General features: G+C 43.4%; 1 protein-coding gene across 2 annotated transcripts in view; it reads right to left on the bottom strand.

The window, feature by feature from the left end:
• Positions 1 to 20,056, bottom strand: part of PIGG (phosphatidylinositol glycan anchor biosynthesis class G) — a 74,952-nt gene extending 54,896 nt beyond the window's left edge. The window contains exons 1-5 of one of the 2 annotated variants that reach the window (XM_060237058.1): positions 19,809 to 20,056; positions 17,171 to 17,376; positions 5,867 to 6,076; positions 4,663 to 4,851; positions 1,126 to 1,270 (exon numbers count right to left, since the gene is read on the bottom strand). In XM_060237058.1, coding sequence (XP_060093041.1) covers positions 1,126 to 1,270; positions 4,663 to 4,851; positions 5,867 to 6,076; positions 17,171 to 17,376; positions 19,809 to 19,962 — 904 coding nt within the window. In that variant the 5' untranslated portion in view covers positions 19,963 to 20,056. The remainder of the gene's footprint in view (positions 1 to 1,125; positions 1,271 to 4,662; positions 4,852 to 5,866; positions 6,077 to 17,170; positions 17,377 to 19,808) is intronic. The other variant, XM_060237059.1, reaches the window with a different exon arrangement.
• Positions 20,057 to 21,134: the final 1,078 nt, after the last annotated feature.

Raw genomic sequence — 21,134 nt, 5'->3', positions numbered from 1 at the left:
CCCTTCACTCAAGAGTCTCAGAGCAGCTTACAATCTCCTTCACTTCCCCTCCCCACAACAGACACCCTGTGAGATAGTTGGGGTTGACAGAGCTCTTTCAAGGACTGTGCTTGAGAGAACAACTCTGAGAGAACTTGTGACTGATTCAAGGTCACCCAGCTGGCTGCATGTGGAGGAGTAGGGAATCAACTCTCCATATTAGAGCCCACTACACCACTTCACCAAACTGGCTGTCTGACTGAGATCTACATAGTATTAATTGCATGTGTGGGAAGGGGGAAGAAGATAGGAGGAAGGGAACCATGTAACAAGCGGCAGTACTGTTGCGGACATTTTTCTTCAGGTTTGCCTGCAACGCTAACTTACGCAGCACAATTGCAATCTAACATAACTGCATTTGTGAGCCCCGGACATGGCTTTCTGCTACTGCACATAGAAAGATGAGAAAGCAGCCATGACAGTTTGAATACTGACACACGCATTGGTGCCAATGTTCCCTCTAAGCCTTGAAGCCTTGCGAGCAAAAATTCTACTTTGTGAGCTGCTGGCATTAGAGTTTTGAGTAAGCCATTTTGGCTACTGCATAAATGAGTTTGCTCTGAGCTAAGACAAAAGAATGTGTGAGCTGGAGGTTAAAAAAGTTGTGAGCTAGCTCACACTAACACAGCTTAGAAGGAACGCTGATTGGCGCAGGGGAGGGGAATCTTTGGATCATCTCCGCCTGCTGCATAAGATGTAGGCTGACCTTCCTAGCACAGATAAATAAGCCTGAACATGGCCAAGAGGCAGGAATCAAAGGGCTCTTGGCCTTTCAGCTCTTTGCTAGGGGCTCTAAGTAAGCCAGGCCAGCAGCCCAGAATGTGATGTGTTACACTGCTTGGTTTTTTCCACCTGTTTGCTTACTGAAACTGTATGGTGGTATAGCGTATTTTTGTTTTGTGATGGGGAGGGTGTTTTTGAAAGCAGCACTGGATAGAAAAGCAGAGTTTAAAAACAATTACTTGAGAGCTCTAACAGCTATTTTTCTGGATTAATCATCAACTCAAGTCTCTCGCGCCAGTTTTAATTAAGAGGCTTAATCTCTTTATGGAGCTTATCGTACAGCAGGAGGAATCCCAGCCTTACCGTTTCTCCTGTCAAAAGCAGAGCTGACGAAAAGCAGGGGGGTGTGCACCTCGCCCTCCGAAGACCCACCGTGGCTTCCTGTTTCCGACATCCCATGATCACCGCACACGACAAGCAAGCTGGGTAAAGCCACCTCTCCCTCCTGCTGTTCCAGAGGAAGAATCAGAGGTCTTAGCAGGCTATGTTTACAGACTTCACAGTCATTTCATTTCCTTGGAAGAAACACAGATTTAAGGCCTAAAAGCCCAGCTGGCTGTAACCAGGCTTTTCAGACTTGTGGTTTGCCCAATCCAACTGCTTGGCAAAGGCACTGAGCAGCAACGCAGCCCAACTGCTTACAGAGAGCATATAACAGTCTTAATTTGGGTCAACTTTAAATTTGGGCTTAATTTGGGTTAACTTAAAATGCATTCTTCAAGCCACTGGCTGGCTTGTCTTGGAAAAGTGATTTAAAGAGACAAGTGCTTTCTCCAAGCTAGCCGACAGGGTGATGGGGACTTTGAGAGTCACACAATATGTGTGAAAGAGTCACATGTGGCTCCTGAGCCACAGTTTGGCCACCCCTCCATTAAGCAAACACTATGTGTCAGCCACTTTTCCCACTGGGATGCCAGAATAAAGAATACTGTTAAGCCTTTCCTCTGCAGTCACTGGGTGCCACATTCTCTTTATGTATCTTGCAGCAGTAACTAAGCAATACATTAGTTTTCTGCCCCACCCTTTGTGGTCGTTGTTTTGCTATCGACTTATGGCAACCCTGCAGGGTTTTCATGGCAAAAGGTCTTCACAGGTGCTTCTCCATTGCCTGCCTTTACATTGTGATCCTGGGCTTCCTTGGGGGTCTCCCATCCACATACTGACCAGGGCTGACCCGGCTTAGCTTCCAAGACCTGACAAGACCAGGCTGGCCTGGGATATCCCACTGCCAGAGGACCAATGAGATCTGCGAGGGATGCCGCACCCTCGATCGCTTAGCCTCTGCACATTGGTGCTGCACCTCCTCCAGATGGCTCAGCATTGCCCCCGTAAAACCATTTTGTTGCCAACAGCACTGGCAGCAACATTTAAAATCAGGACTTTCAGCAGCGGTTTCCAGCGTCTTTGTCCAAAGCTGCACCGCTAAGCTACCTGGGCAGTTTTATAGTTCAGATCCCTTAAGCGTGCAGATCTGGGAAGCAACAAAAGCATCCACTCAGTTGCTTTTTAGAAGTCATTGTAACTGTTGCTATTGTCAAAGATGCAGCTCTAATGGCCTGAATCGCATCAAGATTGATCAGGTAGAGCTCCTAATGACTTTGACTCTAGTTCAGGTGGCTAAAAAAAAAAGACCTTCAGAATACAAGGCAGCTAAAACAGGTATGAAGTGGCATTAGAGGTTGCTAAGTACCTCAAGTATTTCTCAAGGGGCCTGACAAAGAGGTAAAAATTGGCCTTGATGGCTTCCTAAGTGCCTAAAGTGCTAAGAACCTGGGCACAAAAAAGCCACCTTGCTAGGAGCCCAAATATACATGTCTGTTAAAGTGCTTTTTGCTCCTATCTTTCTTCCCTTCAAATCCACCACCTACCATCAAAGTTTACAATGGAAGCTCCTCAGGGCACTGGCCTTGTCCTGTTTTGCTAATGACACTAACGGCCACTTCACAAATGACATTTCCACCAAAGACCGTCATGTGTGAATGCAATAAATGAGCACCATAGAAGCTACCCAGCTGCGATTAGCTGCAGTTCCGGTCAAGAGCACGTATGGCAGAACGGTCATCAGGCTTGCAGCCCCATAGCTTGTCGATCAGTTCCCACCATCCCAAACCCCAAAAGACTATAGATCCTGTTCCTGGGGCAACTAAAAGGGTGTTGAGCTGAGGGAAGGGCTGTCTGCATTCAAGAGGGCTGTCTACTGCGACATTATGCTGTCCAGAGCCATTTGTAAAGTATATGTCAGAAAGGTTTGCAAGTCCCACTGCTGTCTTGTTTCCTTCTCTGCATAGGCTACAACTAGACCAGAGGTGGCCAAACTTGCTTAACATAAGAGCCACACAGAATAAGCATCAGATGTTTGAGAGACGCAAGGCAGGCAGACCAATCGACGGGGAGGGAGAGATGGAAAGAAAGCAACTTTAACTTTAAGTGCATTCTCCAAGCTGCCAGCTGGCTTGGCTCAGAGAAGTGATTTAAAGAGACAAATGTCTTTTTCAAGCCAGTCGAGGGGTGGTAGGAGCTTTGAGAGCCACAATACGCGTGAAAGAGCCACACGTGGCTCTTGAGCCGCAGCTTGGCCACTCCTGAACTAGACCTTGAGCCTTTCCTTGAGGGGCATGGGAAGAGAAAGGAGGCGGGAGCCAGGAGAAGTGGAGGGCATATTCTGACTCTGTGCCAGAGAAAGAGAAATTAGTTTTCTGCTCTGCAGCTAAGACTCTGCCCTGATGGGGCATTACTTAACAAGCTGGAAGTTAATTCTGGTTTGTTGTAAAGTCTGAATTCAGGAATCCTGGCTTATTACAAATCAGGATTGCTAGCCAGAAACAAGTGGTAATGGTACATATGCGCATGACCATAAATCCCCTAATCTGAGGGCAGGGAGGGTGGCACATAAACTGAAGAAAACTGAAGCAGCCCTGGTTAAGAACCCTAAGGAGGTATACTCAGTAGGTCTACTGAGACCTACATAATGCAATTTACTCCCAGGAAAACATCCTTAGGACTGCAGCCCCAGTCTGTAGCCTGCAACTAACCAGAGTTAGAGGGGTGGACAGCAACTGGATACCCAAATAGACCATGATTTACTCAAACTTCCACTTATAAACAGATGTTCATTGTGAAACAGAATGTGTGAGCTTATGTGCTTGTTAATGACATCATGTACATCAGAGGTGGCCAAACTGCAGCTCGGGAGCCACAACCTTGCTAGGAGTATGTGAGGCTCTTTCACACATATTGTGTGGCTCTCAAAGCACCCACTGACCCATCAGATGACTTGGAGAAGGCATTTGTCCCTTTAAATCACTTCTGCAAGCAAGCCAGCCAGCCAGCCAGAAGCTTGGAGAACACATTTAAAGTTGCTTTCTTTCCATCTCTTCCTCCCCCAATCTATTTTCCTTCCTTCCTTGTCTTTCAAACATCTAAAATTTATTCTCTGTGGTTCTTGCATTAAGCAAGTTTGGCCACCTCTGATGTACACTGATGGAGTCTGCCATCAAGTCACAGCCAACATTTGGGTCTCAAGGCAAGAGATCGTTTGCTATTGCCTGCTTCTACATAACAACCCTGGACATCTTCCATCCAAGTACTAACTAGGACCAAACCTGCTTAGCTTCCAAGCTCTGCTGAGACTGGGCTAGCCTGGGCCATTCAGGTCAGGGCATCATATACATTAATCATATTGTGATATATTTGTCCAGTGCACTCAAAGACACCAGCTAAACCTTCCAGAAATCCAAAGGCAAGGTCAACGAACTTCAAGTTAAAACGTTTTTTTTAAAATTGGGCCCTCAAAGAACACCCCACTCTCTTGCCACCCATTTAAAGACACTTGACTTTCACCTTGGAGAGGAGTGAAGTGTGGATCTTCTTGATGATGTTATCCATCTCAGACAGTTTCGGCCCTACTAAAGGGCTGTTTGGTCCACTCAGGTGACCAATGTGGTCCAGTCCCAAGTAATGGAGAATGAGTAGATCCCAGTCTTCTCTCTTCAGAACATTATCTAAATGTCGGGTGACATTATGATCAACCTTGAAGGGAACAACAATAATAAAGAAAGACAAATTCCAGTGATATTAGCCATCCACCCAACCTCAGTTCTTATGTTTGAGGGTGGCATGTTTTGACTCTAAAGGAAGAAGAGTGTGCACACAAAAATGGGTAGAACCCTTTTGGGACGAGAACTGTGCATGGGGCAGGGCGAAGAGAGTTGCATGATAAATATTTCCGAGATACTGGAGAGCTGCTGCCAGTCTGAGTAGATAAGACTGACTTTAATAGAACAATGGTCTATACAGCAACTTCATAAGTTCATGTACATATTGAAAACAGTCCGCAATCTCAGTTGTAATCCAAAGTAACAGTCCAGAAAAAGCTGTACACTTGATTTTGCAGATGGCAAGTAAAACTACTTAATTTGTCACATAAGAACCTAACTTTAATTTTTAAAGCTTTCAGACATGGCATTTGGTGGCTCATCATTACACTGGGAAGGGAGACCAATGAGACTACATTCCTATTCATTTCAATTTTACCTGGCCTCCCCCCACCAAAGGTGATGCAGCTTGGCTTACATCCTCCCTCCTGTCTTTTATCAGATCTATAATGGCCAATCAGAAGCTTCGCTCAGTAAAAGCCCTAGCTGGCTCTGCCCGCTTTCTAACCCCACTTGGCAGGTGACAGGAAAGGTGTCATCAGGTGCCACAGCACCCATGGTTGCCACATGGGGAACCACTGATTTAGAACCTAGCCATGGCTAGGAGGAGGGAGGGCGAGGGGCAGAAGCTACTGCTCATTTTATGACCTTTAAATATCAAAGGAATGGGGCAGAGACTCAATTTAGACATCCAAAACAAGAACATAACTACTGCTCTGAAAATTAAACAACGATGAAGATGCTGCTTAATACCGCAGATCAATTCAGTTATCTCCCAGCAGCAAATACATTGATTTTTTTAAAAAAAAAAGAAACACAGAAAAATAAATTTTCACTCCAGTAATTACTTGCACATCGATTGAACCAGATGAACCTTAGCAGCTTCGTACCTCTGTGTAATCGGAGACAAAGAAAGAGGTTGTTCCATCGTATTCCGCAAAATGTTTTGGGAAGAGCCGAACCCAGGTGTCATCCCCATAGAAGATGATCCTTTTCCTGGCGGTTTTGGCCTGCCATATCAAGTTGTCTTCAAGCAAGGCTGGGGAATTGAGGTTCATGATGACATCAATGAAGCCCGGGATGCTGCCTGTCGTCAATGCCTGCAAACAGGTGCCCCCAAATATGTTTCAGCAGTGAATGACTATTGAAGTGGTGACAGTGGAGGATCCTATCCTTAATTTTACCACCACCCCAAATCCAACCCAATAGCAGTTAATAAGAGCACAATTAGATGCCAGACAATGGATCACTAAAATACTGTTAATTACCCATCTGTCGTTTGACAAGGGTTAAATATTGCTCGATAACTCTACTGTCAATAGACTAGACATGGAATCCCTCATTTATTTTTAGATATTTATACCTTACTCTTATACTCCCAATGGGGAGCCAAAGCCGTTTACCATTCTTCCATTTTATCCTCACTATCAATCACCTTGTGAGGTAGGTTAGATTGAGACTGAGCGACTGGCCCACGGTCACTGATTGAGCTTCAGTGGCTAAGTGGAGATTTGAACCCAGGGCCCCCAGATTCCAATCTGACACTATGAGAGAAATGCATTTTAAACCAAGGTGTAACTTTATTCAGAATGATGATCTTTATGATACAGTCTTTATGATACAGTCTGCATTATAAAGTAATCATTCCTATGTACATGGTGAGCATGCACAATTTTCAAGTATGGTTTATTACTACTACTTATTTATTAATTGCCCTATCCCAGCTAATGCTGGGCTCCAGATAAAATACATCAATAGTATAAAAATATAAACATTACAATACATAAAACAATTCAAGCTAAACATCTTATACTACACAACCCACCCACCCCTCAATGGCACCCTATTAATTTCTTCTGTTCCAAACAGCTGGGTGTCATATCAAGGGTGTGGAAAGGGTGGGGGAAATGAGGGGCCAATTCGGCAACCATTCCAGTCCTTACTCAAAAGTCTGGTGGAAGATCTCTGCCTTACAGGCCCTATGGAATTGCATAAGATTAAGTGTGACTCATTTTGTCCACTGTTGACAATGCTACATGCATACTATACTGTTGAACAGCTCAATGCTTTCAATGTTATAATGCTTAATTGGATATCCAATAAACTGGCAGTTCTATTCTGACTATAGGAGACGCATCCTTTTCAAATAATGGAGTTCCTTTTATTTACTAAAAAAAAATGGGTTTGCCATTTTCCACTTCTACTTTTCCTCGCCTCTCAGATGGCACAAATTAAGATGCATGTGCTAAGGCAGCACAGAGAGCAACAATCTGCTGCTCTTTCTGTCTAGTATTAAGTATATATGCAAGTTTTCTTCCAGACAACTACAGTATGCACACTTCAAAATATGCCACATAGATATATTGCATAAAATTATTCTGAGTTATAAATGATGTTTTTTATTGGGTTAAAACAATAAACATTTAGGTCTGATTAAAAAGTATTATATGAACTTCAATTCTTTTTCAAAAAATATCAAATTTTCTGACAACAGGTTTTTTTAGACGGCTTAAAAATTTCCAGAAGCTTTACATCCTTAGTCTTCTAATGGCTCTTACAAGGCAGAAGAAATAGAAGCCGTTTCAGAGCAGTTGCCTTTGTAGCTTGAGCTGACTGGTCTAAGCCACGAAGAGTGACTCTCAGCACACAGCCTATAGATAGCCCTATTTAACATAAGGCTGCAATGTGGAGGAATGATTTATGGCTATTTATCCTCCCTTTGCAGGGAAAAAGAAACAGCCAGATCTCAATCCTTTAGCCTTACAGGGCCAGTATCTCTTTATGGTTAGAAGGATGGGCAGGGGCTCCCTACCCTGGTTGCTGCAGGCAACCAGTTACTTCAAAGCTCTCTTTAGAAGTTGGGAGGTTCATATTCAGACATTGACAACAAGTCTGTTTGTCTATGACTGGCGTGGACACATCTCGTGCTTGTGCTCACATGCTTCCTTCCCTCCCTCTGAGAGGCTTCCTGACTGGGACCCCTTCAATCATTCCAGTTCGTGATGACCTTTGAATGCAAGTACTTATGCAAGTGTCTAGGGAAAACAGCACCGATTACCTCCACAGAGACTGGGATTTTACACTGAGATTAATCTCAGGGTTAGAATTCAGGCCAGTGTGGAAGAAACCAAGCCCAACGTGCTTGAATACCTTCATGTGAGCAGTGCTGCAAACTGGGATTTCAATCAAAGCTGCCCAGATGTGGAAGTTTTCCATGCTGCTATGCATAAAGACCAGAGGGAGAAAAGAATATATGGCATGGAGACGCATGATATCTGCATGCATTTGATTGCCATAGTTAGAAAAATCTGAGTGCTGTCTTGAATTACGAAGTCCACACTCTTTTGTTTTTAATTTTACACAGTACATACCAGGTCCTTCTGCCCCCATAAAAGAGAACAGTTCTACAAGCAAACTTTCTATAAAGAAAAGCACAGACTTTTACAAGCACAGACTTTACTTCAGTACACATGCAAACAGACAATGAACTGCCTTAGTATTGTTCGCATCATATACAGAATCCAATCACTAACAGAAACCAGTATTTAGAGGGCAGACTGTGATGCCAACCAGCTTCTGCAGTGGAAAGAAATCCATCCGCACCAGGATCTATTTCAAGATGAAGACTGCAACAGCTTATTTTGGGAACTTTGCAGTAACTTTTAAGGGCATCGAGATAAATTAGCCGCATCAGCTCATTAAGTTATAATGAGACACTTCTCAATGTTGTCGAGGTATTTAATTAGAAACTCACAATACTAAAGAATTAATATTCAGCATTAATGGCCTGAGACACAAAACAGCTGTCTTCCATATGCATCGCTAAAAGGCACGCTCAGATTCTTTGTTAGAACGGATCACGTTTTAAACATTCAGTTTTCTGTTCATTCCCCGGATTTCATCGAGTTCAGAAAGACACATCAAAGCAAAAAAGACACCTGTAAGTATAAGCTTCAGTCTCAAAGAAGGAATAGGTGATAAACATTTGTTAGTCTTCTCCAGCACATTTCCATCAGGTAAAGCCATCCTACATTACTCTGCATCAGCCTTCCATTTAACCCCTAATGTCTGCTAACTGTAAAACTGCTCAGTTCACATGTAATAGCGAAACCATGGGCTGGATCCCATAGAGGATTTCCATGTATGGATGGAAAAGGATGATTTTGGTTCATTTCCAACCCCATGTTATCCCTGGGGGGGGGACCTGTGTTTCCTTGGAGCAGCATTTTAGGGGCTACAGGAGAAGAAGGTGAGGAAAATCCCTTCACTGGCAGAAGTGACCAGATTGCATTGTTTGTTATTGTAGAGCAGGGGTGGCCAAAGTTGTTAAACGTAAGAGCCACACAGAATAAACATTAGATGTTTGAGAGTCACAAGACATGAACATCAGAGGAAGGAAGGAAGACAGGAAGGGAGATAGGGAGGGGGGAGGAAAGAAAGGTGGAAGGAGGTAGAAAGAAAGCTATTTTAACTTTAAACACATTCTTCAAGTTGCCAGCTGGCTTGGCTTGGAGAAGTGATTTAAAGAGAGAAATGTCTTCTCCAAGCCAGCTGTTGGGGCAGTGGGGCCTTCAAGAGCCACACAATATGTGTGAAAGAACCATATATGGTTCCTGAACCACAGTCTGACCACCCCTATTATAGTTCAAGCCCATTTATCCCACAGCCAGGGATAGCTCACTGTCTGAATTGGCAAGGATGCGATGTGGTGGTGAAGGGAGCAACAGGCATGGCTTGTCCCACTCAGTTCCTCCCAGCGTGTCCAATTTCAACAGAATGCCAAGATCTTCTACCACCCTTAGAAGCTCCAGCTTGCACAGGCCTGCAGGGAGCACACATGTCTGCTCACTGGCACTGCTGCTGCCTGCAGGCACTGCCACCTGGGTCATGCCACAAGAAGTACGGTTACCACTCAGGGTAGCAAAGTGCGTAGAGCCAGACATACCCTCAGCTCATGCAATCAGTCCCCCTTCCTCCCTTCCTTCTGCACATGGTCAATTCATCATCTCTGCAACAGTGCAATCTAGTTCCATCTGATACCCCCACTACAGCTTCTTCTTCTCTTTCCAAAACCAAGATTTCCAACCAATCTGAAGAGCAGAGAACAAGCCACGCTATAGGATATAGATGTAACCATTATTTACCACAGAACACAAAAGTGTTTCTTTTCTAAGCCACTCATGAGGGAACAATGCACAGTGGGGAACAAACCAATCTTGCTCTTACAGTGACTAACTGTGGTTTGTGATTACATGTCAGTCATTCCTATCTATTCACAAGAATAAATTATGCTTCTTTCTGGTCACTAATGATTTACTTCAAAATATGTACATCTGAAAAAATGCAACTGAATCCCCTCAGTCCAATATGCCATCCCAAATTTAGCTTGGCTTGCTCTATACGTTTATTATCTATAATTCAGCTTGGCTTGCTCTCTATATATGTTTTGTATATGCCACCTGTTGTTTTTTAGATTGTTGTATTCTATTCGTATTTAGTTTAATGGATTGTTTTATGCTTTGATGCAAATGTCGTACACCACTCTGAGCCCGCTTTGTGGGGAGAGCTGCATAAAAGTTTATTACTATGTAACAACAGTAACAAGATGATGATGATGACGACTTTTGTCATGAGGTATACAGTTCATGGAATCTTTCCACATGGCCTGAAATCACCCTCAGCAGTTGGGAGTACATACTGAACCCCTCTTTTTCAGGAGATGTGTACAAATGTGAGTTGTTCCCCTTTCAGACTTTTCCGGTCATCACAGACTACATGCATGCAAAATTTGAACTCCATAACAGTTAATCTATTTGAGAAGGTACACTGAAATCCACTATTTTGGAGAGAAGGTTAAAGTGTATACTTTTTAAACGATTTCTCTCCCCTCAAATAATCAGCGTGCCTCAAAGTGTGTACCAAACCTTACATGATCCAGCTCATTCAGAACTATCAAACAATACTGATATACCCATATGTGAGTCCAAGGCCCAGCAAGACCCAAAGGTTTGGGCTGGCTGTCACCAATAATGCAGATGACACTTAGCTTTACCTCCACACTACCAGCTGATCCCAAGGAAGCTGCAGAAAGGCTGAACGGATATCTGGAAGCAGTTTTGGAGTGGAGGTGGGCTAATATATAGAAGCTTAATACTGACAAGATGGAAGTGCCACTGGTGAATGGAAGGTCTGACCTGGAATTTAAGGTGTTAACCATTTTGGATGGAGCTGCATAAAGTTGAAGAAACAGGTCCGTAGCCTGGGGGTGCTCTTGGATCTCAACCTATTGCTGGATAAGAAGGTGGCAGCTGTGGCCAGATGTGCCTTGTACCATTTTCAACTGGTTAACAGAAAAGATCTAGCCACAGTGCTGCATGCCCTGGTTACAGCTAGATTAGATTACTGTACTGTGCTCTACATGGGGCTGCCCTTCCAAATTGTTCAGCAATTGATACAGAATGCTGCAGCCAGAATGTAGACTGGAGTTGGTCATAAGGACCATACCACTCAACTCCTGGTCCAACTACACTGGTTCCCAATTTGTTTCCAGGCATAATTCAAGGTGCTGGTCTTGACCTTCAAAGCCCTATATGCTTTGGGACCAACACATCTGAAGGACTACCTAATCCCTTATGAACCTGCCCAACTACTGCAGCCATCTTTGGAGACCTTGCTTTGGCCACCCCTGCCTTCTGAGATTACTTGAGTGGCAACCCAGGAGAGAGCCTTTTGGTCATGGATCTAGAACTCTCTCTCGAGGGAGATTTATTTATTTATTACATTCAACTTATATCCCGCCCTCTCCGCAAGCAGACTCAGAGAGAGATTGATCTCTCACCTTCTGTTGCCATCTTTCAACAACAGGTGAAGACTCTTTTCGGGGCGGGGGGGAGGCTCTACATTCCTTAAGTGACCTTTCCTTCCCAACCAATGTTTTAATTGTTGTTTTTTGTCTTTGTACATATTTTAGCTCTGTTTCAAGTTTGTTTTTATGATGTGCATATGGGTTTGGGTGTGGGTTAAATTGTTTTATTACGTATGTTTTAATACATTAGCCACCTTAGTGGCCCTTGTAAGGGCAGAAAGGCAGGCTACAATTTTTTTATAATCAAATAATAAAAACAATCTTTGGTATACACTCAGGAAAATGTCCCACCTATACAGCTGATCAAAACTCTCTGCATATGTGCCTGGTTCAACAATCCCAGACCTACAGCTGTGCACTTCTGATGCAAGTGAGGTGGCAGGAAAAGAGGAAGAAGAGCGAGCTTCATCTGAGGACACACAAGGCTCTTAAATTGTGTACATTACTGAAGAGATTATGTGCAATCTCATGGGGAGTGCGAGAGAAGAGGCACTCCTGGTTGTTCTCCCACCCACAGCGATCCCAGCGCTGCACAAAAGCAGTTTGGCGTCAGCATATTTTCAAAATAGCTCAAGCAATTTATTACTGTCATTTATTTTGTGTCTCAACTTTCCAAACAAACACAGCATCAAACATATACGCACAAAATGTTATCTCCTTATGCATGTTGAAAGCAACTTATCACACCACCAAACTGTCCGCAGGGTGGGGTGTACATTTATAATGTGATGCCAGATTTCCATGTTTTGTTTTTTTCTGCACTGGATGTCACTACTTCAATGCATACAACTGATGGCTTCTTCTAGATGCCGCTATCCCTTAAGCCTCAAAACAGTAAAATTAGCTCTGTGTGGATATCTGCTCATGAACTGCAGATTCAGTCCCTTCGGCTTACTCCCAGTGGCCACGATTAGCCCTCAGCAAGCGCACCCTTAGCAAATGGGATCATCACAAAAACAAAATTTCAACACTTAAGCTACTTTGAAACCTATCACCATTCGGAATACATTCTGAATACAGATCATCTTTGTTATAAAGCATAGGCAACTATATGGAGTCATGACTCTATTCACGTACAATCAGTTCCGGAGTGAAAACAAAATTCACTATCATTTTTCCTGCAACTCATTCATGTTACGAACTATAAGCACACATCTGAAGTAATTATTACATAGGCAATTTATTAAATAGCTATTATTAATAACTAAGGGCTGCCCCTGATAATAAAATCTGACTAAAATGTAGGGTTCATTAAACCTGGAGGAATTCACAGGCCTACTGAAGAGTATGATTGGAAAACAAATACAATAAAATTGCCAAGTAAAATCACCTGAAAAGTTAGTAGTGAAACTGGCACATGCACAGATATTATTTTAAAAATGTGGGAATTTGGGTTATATTTTGGGCTGCTACAGCTATCCAAAATGCAGCACAAAAAATGCAGTTACAATAGCCAAACAGAGAAACTGAAAACAAGCAATATGGTATAGTGGTTAGAATGTTGAACTAGGAACTATGCAACCCAGGTCCCAATGCCACACTCTATCACAGTGCTTGCTTGATGATCAAACACACTCAATGTAATCTCTCTCACTGTAATGATACAATGGAGAAGGAAAGAATGCTGTAAAGCATCCTGAGTCTGTTTTTTTTCATTTCTTTTCTTTTCTTTTCTTTGTGTGTGTGTTTGCACCTGGAAGTCATGGTAACTTCTGATGACTGACCCCTATTAGGGGCCTGGAGGATATTCAGAGAGGTGGCTAAATAAAGCCTGCCTCTGCCCTCCTGACTGCTGGTATTTCAAGAAGGTCTCCCATCCAAGTACTTGCCAGAATTGGCCCTGATTAGTTTCCAATATCTGACAAGACTGCATTTGCCTGGGCTACCTAAGTTTCTTGGAGGAAGAAGGAAGGGGAAAAAAACCAGACCAATAAATACGAAGCGTACTTCAGCTCTCCTCCACAAGCTCCACCTAGCTCTTTCTTGGCTCTCCCCAATCTGCTTCTCCCATCATGCAGATGGAAGATGGCATATTAACAGAATCTAGAAAAAGACAACTGCCTTTGCATTCTACAAGATGCAAATACATTCTATAGTCAAGCAAGAAAGAATTGTAAACCTCTGCACCCTATGCTATCATAGCATGTTGCATTTTTTAAAAAAATCACAGGAGGGTTTTTTTTTTCAATTGTTTCTTGTTTTTTCAGCACTCCCTAAAATTTCTGGAAAATTCCCTGATGCTATGTACTAAGTGAAATGTGAATTTAAGAAGCCTTTTATTCCAGGTTGGTGCCGCACATTAGTAAGTAGGAGAGAAGAAAATAGCAGCAGTGTCGAGAAAAGGGGAAGGGAGTGAGAATCCACCTCCCTGCAGTTCTTCTGAAATTCCCACATCTCTTCATGAGAGTGACCAGCATATACACATTACCAGTGACAAAGAGGGTTCCAAAAAGCTGCAGAATGGGACACTAAGTACCAAATTCCTCAACTTTCTTCTTTTTTTTAAGAAAAAGTAAGTTTCTAGCTCACATGGCTGCAAAGATATGAATCTAAGGAGATGGGAATTAGCAGAAGGATTCTGAATCAAATCTCCAGGGATCAAAGGTCTGGGCTTTTGCTTCTTTTTCTTAATAATGCTACTGAAACCAGAATAAATTAAGCAATTTTTAAAAAGTAAGTATGCTTAATGTGTAGATTTCATATAAATTGCATTCACATAAACTTGACAAGGAGTTCTGGAGTGTCATATCATTGCATACTTGATTTTTCTTCTATCTACAAAGCTCTTTTTTGCCAAAGAAGTAACATGTATAGTTTAAATACATTTGAACTGCATTCTTGTGCACACATACTTAGGAGTAAGCCAGTGAGGCTGTGTGTAGTTTTCCCTTATGAAAATGCAGATGAAATCTGGCTTCAGGCCACGCCCTGCACTTTAAATAATCAGCAGCTCTGATAACGATAAATCTCCCTTTAGAAATCCAATTTCACTGAGGTCTACCATGCAGCTCACAAATGCCTTCCTTACAATAGGGTTGCCAATCCCCAGGTGGGGGCAGGGGATCCCCTGGTTTGGAGGCCCTTCCCCCACTTCAGGGTCATCAGAAAGCCGGGGGAGGGGAGGTCTGCAAGGAATTCTATTATTCCCTATGGAGACTCATTCCCATAGGAAATAATGAAGAATTGATCTGTGGGTATCTGGGGCTCGGGGGGGGGCTGTATTTTGAGGTAGATGCACCAAATTTTCAGTGCAGCATCCAGTGCCTCTCCCCAAAATACCCCCTTGTTTTAAAAAGATTGGACCAGGGGGTTCAATTCTATGAGCCCCAAAAGAAGGTGCCCCTATCCTTCATTATTTCCTATGGAAGGAAGGCATTTTAAAAGGTGTGCGGTCCCTTTAAATGGGATGGCCAGAACTCCCTTTGTAGTTCAATTATGCTTGTCACACCCTTGTTCCTGGATCCACCCCCAAAGTCCCCAGATACTTCTTGAATTGGATTTGGCAACCCCCTACAATACAGTCAGCAGGTACTAGAAATTTATGGCCAGGATTCAAAAAAAGGGATGTGATTACCAGTGGATTTCATTGCACCAGTTTTACTGCCAAACAGTCCTACCTCCATTCTATAAAAAACAGCTTGCCTCCTTTAGCAGTTGAAAACAGCTAACAAAGCCAGGTCCCGCACAAACTAGAGATTAGATGTGGAGAGGGGGCAGAGGGGGCTAGAAAAATATGGGAACATCGTTGACCCTGTCCCACCCAATAATTCTTAAAAGCATTCCAATTAAAAAAATGGAAATGGGCAGGGGGCTCCAGGGGACATCCCCCCAAGAAATATGAAATGCTTTTTAAGACAAAGTGTTATACACTTACTTCTGATAGACAACAATATTAGATAACTCTAATTCCTGAGTATATTGAAGAAAGACAACATACTTCCAAGGATACGTTCATTGTTTCAAAAGGCAATGAATTTTGTCCGCAATTAATACTATAATGTATATGAGAATAAACTGTCAAAGAGTTTAGCATATTTTTAAAATCTGTATCCAGATATGCTGTCCTAGTGCAACTGAATGAAACTTGTTTCTGTCCAAACAATATACTTCTTATTTACTACACAATTTTTATTTGCAACTTCTTTCATACTTCTCAAATGACAACAAGATATATGTGGTGAGGTAGCATATGGTACAGCAGCTGACATTTCTGTTAAGTTGTAGGTATATTTATGATTTTGCTTAACAGCACCATGCTGAGCAAAGTTACACCCCTCTAAGGACACTGACTTCAACTATTCAGAATGGCGTAAATCTGTCTGCTGGTGGAAAGTGCTGTCAAGCCACAGATGATTTATGGCAACCCTATAGGGTTTTCAAGGCCAGACACGTTCAGAGGTGGTTTGTCATTGCCTGCCTGCACATCACAACCTTGGTATTCCTTGGAAATCTCCCATCCAAACTGACCCTGCTTAGCATCTGAGATCTGATGAGACTGGGCTACCAAGTTCATGGCAACTCTATTTAGGACTACAGCCTAAGACATCTGCATTTCAAAACTAGGCAAACAGCATATACAATTGCAGTAAGTGATAAATGACACCTTTTAGAAGTTAAAGCAGTAACATTAGCTCCAGTTTGAAAGTATGTGATATATTTTGTTCTTTCCATATAGTTCTGCCTCCACCCAAACTCCCTCCCTTCCTAGGGAGTTTCCAGGAAACCGTTTCCCTTACAGCTTTAAACATTTCTGGAAATTTCCCATCTAGCACACAGAGCTACTTTTCCTGAGACGTTCTAACCTACAACTGCAGTACAGTTCAATGCACTGTAGGACAGAAGAAGAATATATTGGATTTATATTCCACCCTTTACTCTGAATCTCAGAGTGGCTTACAATCTCCTTTACCTTCCTCTCCCACAGCAGACATCTTGTGAGCAATGTTCCCTCTAAGCTGAGTTAGCATGAGCTAACTCACAGGTTTCAGCTCACACATTTTTGTCTTAGCTCAGGAAGGATTGCCCCAGAGCACACTAATTTATGCAGTAGCCCACAACTTTAATGCCAGTAGCTCACAACTTTAATACCAGAACAGCTCTGTGAGAGCTATGGCTGACCCAAAGGCCATTCCAGTGGCTGCAAGTGGAGGAGTGGGGAATCAAACCCAGTTCTCCCAGATAAGAGTCCACACACTTAACCACTCCACCAAAGTGGCTCTCCCATACTAAAACAGCACACCCATGCTAAAACAGGCTACATATGACTGGGTGGAGAAACTAGGCAAACACCAGCTTCAGCACTTGAAACATTCAAGATGTCCAAACTTACTTTAATTCGAGGCATGGTGACAGTAGGCGGTTTTGCTTCAGCTATAAAACTATGGGACGTCCCTCTTTCTATCAGCTGTGTTGTGTAGGGCATGAACTGTTTACCTTTCAAACCAAACACAAAGTCGTGCCTCAGGGCATCTATTAACATGATGACAGCTTTCTTGAAGAGAGGATTTGGAATCTTGGTCCAGTTGGAAGACAGCCCTGAAAAGCAGAGGAAACATAAGAGGAAAAATCCCATTGGCTTTCAGTTCCTTAGTTCTTTGGCACTTCCCAGACTCTTGTGAAGCCAATGCAGTCAAGCATAATCTTAAAGAGCAACCAAGCAAGTGGAACTAGGATGCCATCTCCAGGGACCAGAAACAGCAGAGTTTCACTGGGACAGAGACTGTTGCTGTCTTCTCTAGTGGGCAAATAAATCATGCTGCCACCGGGTCTGGATTTTACAGAGAAAATGTTGAAAGGAAAGAGGGGACACTAATTCAGCTCTAAATTGAGAGGTTCTGGGACTTGGGCCTAAGTAGGAACCACATTATCTCTCCTGCACTCTGTGGGAGGGGAGCCACACTGCAGTTATTTCCTCAGATTAACATAAGTGACTGCCACTGTGTTCCATAGCCAACCTTCGGCATACCCTTAAGCAAAAAAGAGGAGTTTATGAATAATGATTGTTAGCAAACTAATAAAATCAACATTCAAAAGGAAAGGTGCCTTAAAAAAAACCTGTTGATGCACCCAATAGCCAAAATTCCTCTTTGCATGGTGGGGCAGTGGGGCCTACACACACCACCCCTGAACATTTGAACTGGCCAATGCACACAGTAAGCAGCCGCATAAGACTTGGCAGCAATTTTCAGAAACTGGGTGAAAATTGCTGCCAAAGCACACACTGCCAACACTTCTGGATATGACTGCACGTTGGGGATGGGAAGAGAGAAAATGGGACTAGATATACTGTTGTGGTGCAAGATCACGATGAACCATGCTTTCCTAAAAATATTCTGCAGAAACACAGAGATATGTGCCTATGAACTACACCGCTGGGGTAGTGAGACAAGAATGAAGTAGATTTTGGAGTCTCATCCTACACAACTGGTGTCAGTGGGGCTTCCTTCTGATGAGTGGAGGAATCTGACTACTAGTTTGTTTAACAGACAAATTACAATGTAGCTCTTGAACAACAAATTAAATTTCTGCTGCTGGTCCCTCACAGCAAGGAGATGCTGTTTTTATTCATTTTAGGCACCATCCACCCTTCACTGGAATATTCTATTTTTAGATTTAACCCCAAATGAAGACCCAAAGTAGCTTAAAACAGCATTCTCCCCTCTGCCATTTTATCCACAAAACCACAATTCTATTAAATGTGTTAAGGCAGAGAGTAACGGCTCCAAGACCACCCACTGAATTTCTATGGCTGAGTGTGGTTTCAAATCTGAATCTCTCAGACCTTAGACCAGCACACTAACCACTATACCAGATTGGCTGCACCATCACTGGGTTACAGCCAATACTCCCTCTAAACTGTGGAGTCATTTGAACAAATATTCTACTTCATGAGCTAGGGCATTAAAGCTGTGAGCTACTGCATAAAATTAGTTTGCTCTGGGGCCATTTTGCTCTGAGCTAAGACAAAAATGTGTGAACTGAAGGCTAAAAAGCTGTGAGCTAGCTCACATTAACTCAGCCCTCATTTGCAACAGGATTGTCTTGTCCACACAAGAAAGACATTTCATTTCCAGCTGCAAACGACCTCTGCAGCACGAGAAGGAGCATGCATCCTTGTAACCTTCCTGCATGGGAGACCACCACACATGCAGAGGACCTATACTGCACACATAAATTTAGACTGAAGTTACAGCCACATTTGCACTGCAATCCATTCCAGAGTTACTTCAGTCTAAATCCAGTCGGTTTGGATTGGACTGAGTCTGAGCAGAGTTTCACTGACACTCATTTGAACCTGTGAACCAATATGAATGATTTCCCGGGTAAACAGCCACAGGAGTAGGCTACACCGGGTGCAGTCTAGGATTGCCAAGTCCAATGCAAGAAATATCTGGAGACTTTGAGAGTGGAGCAAGGTTGCAACAAGCATCATTGAACTCCAAAGGGAGTTCTGGCCATCACATTTAAAGGGACCGCACTCCTTTCAAATGCCTTCCCTGCATTGGAAATAATGAAGGATAGGAGCACCTTCTTTTGGGGCTCATAGAATTGGACCCCCTGGTCCAATCCTTTTGAAACTTGGAAGATGTTTTGAGGGGAGGAATCAGATGCTATGCTACAAATTTGGTGCCCCTACCTCAAAAAAACAGCCCCCCCAAGAGCCTCAGATATCTGTGGTTCAATTCTCCATTATACCCTATGGGAATCAGTCTCCCTAGGGAATAATGGAGTCCCCAGCGAAGAGTTCCCTCCCCTTCCCCTGTTTTCTGATGACTCTGAAGCGGAGGAGTGCCTCCAAACCGGGGGATCCCCTGCCCCCACCTGGCGGATTGGCAACCCTACAGTACACCCCCATTTCTTTTCCCAAGTATCACAAGGCATGAACGAAAGAAAGACCCCTCTCAAAGCAGGCCAGACTCCTTGGGATCCACACCAGGAAAAGTCAAGGGGAAGAAGGGCCCGTTTACCTGTCGGGGGCGGCTCGGGGGGCGGCCCGGAGACTGCTTCATTCCGAGGTAAGGACCTCACCGGCAACGGGAAGAAGCCCCGCAGGAAAAGCCCGACACCCAACGCCTGCACTAGCAGGCAGCAGGAAGCGAAGACCCCCGAGCGTAGCCGCATTCTCCGCCTCCAGCGCGGACAGGTGAAGCCCGCAAAACAGACAGGTAGACACCGGGCGCACCTGCGCCGCCCCACCTGGTTGCCTCGGACGGCCCAACGCAAGAAGGGAGGAGCTTAGCGAAAGCCAGCCAATTAATGGAGGCCAAGGCGCCTAGCTTGTACCCAATTGGCTAGACGACCAACCAATAGCAGGTAAAGAGCCTAGGGAACAAACTGCAGCAAGAGCCTCGATGAAGTAAGGACCAATCCGAGGGGAGAGCGAAAAACTGGGGTGGGGGAATCTTGGTAACAACTACATATCCCAGAAAGCCTTGCGGCAGGACTTTTTCTATGTGCGGAAGTCCGACTTTCGGCGGGGGGACATTGGTAATGGAATTATTACTGTGAAAACTTTCCGGCGCTAAAAACTCAAGTTAATCAGAAACAAGGGAAAACTGCTCGGGAGCAGATTTTAAACCATGATCACACCTCACACGCACACGGAGAATAAATCTGAGAGCTGCGGAACCAAAAGGCAATGAAAGGCTAAGGGACCAGGAGCATTTTAAGCAGAGATGCTGGATGGGTGGGATAAAAGCTAGTGCAGGTTGAGATCAGGAAGTTGGAGAGCTTTGCCAGAGAACTTTTTCTTACCCTTGCAAAATATTAGAACTTGAGGGCATCCAATGAAGCAGTTGGACAATAGTTTCAGGATGAACAAGAAGAAATACTTCCTTATATAGAGCAAAATAGGAGTCAATTGCACCTTTAAGACCAACTTGGTTTTATTCAGAACGTAAGCTTTCCTGTGCATGCACACTTCTTCAGACGAGGAATGAGGTACAGTAAGCAGAGACACATACATAGCTGGTGGGGTTTGGAATGTCAAGTGGTACAAAGTTAAAAATCAATAGCAGAATAGTAAAATTAACAAATTCAGAAAACCTTTGTTCTCGGTTGAATTAGCGTGGGAAACCATAAAACAGTTAACATGTCAGAATGTGAGAATGCCTGTTAATTATTCTATTGCTAATAAACCTGGGTCAAAAAGAAGGCATTTCTTTCCCAGAAGTTTTTCCTGTCCAACTAATTTACCCTTTAATGTGTAACATAAATATATACATCATTCTAGTTTGCCATTAGGAAAAAATACATTAAAATATAATAGAAGATGGCTTTCGTATATGTGAGAT

The sequence above is a fragment of the Heteronotia binoei genome, chromosome 4, assembly GCF_032191835.1.
Source record: "Heteronotia binoei isolate CCM8104 ecotype False Entrance Well chromosome 4, APGP_CSIRO_Hbin_v1, whole genome shotgun sequence".
Classification (NCBI taxonomy): Eukaryota; Metazoa; Chordata; class Lepidosauria; order Squamata; family Gekkonidae; genus Heteronotia; species Heteronotia binoei.
Note: the sequence above shows the minus strand (reverse complement) of the source record. Positions and strands in the feature narration are given on the sequence as shown.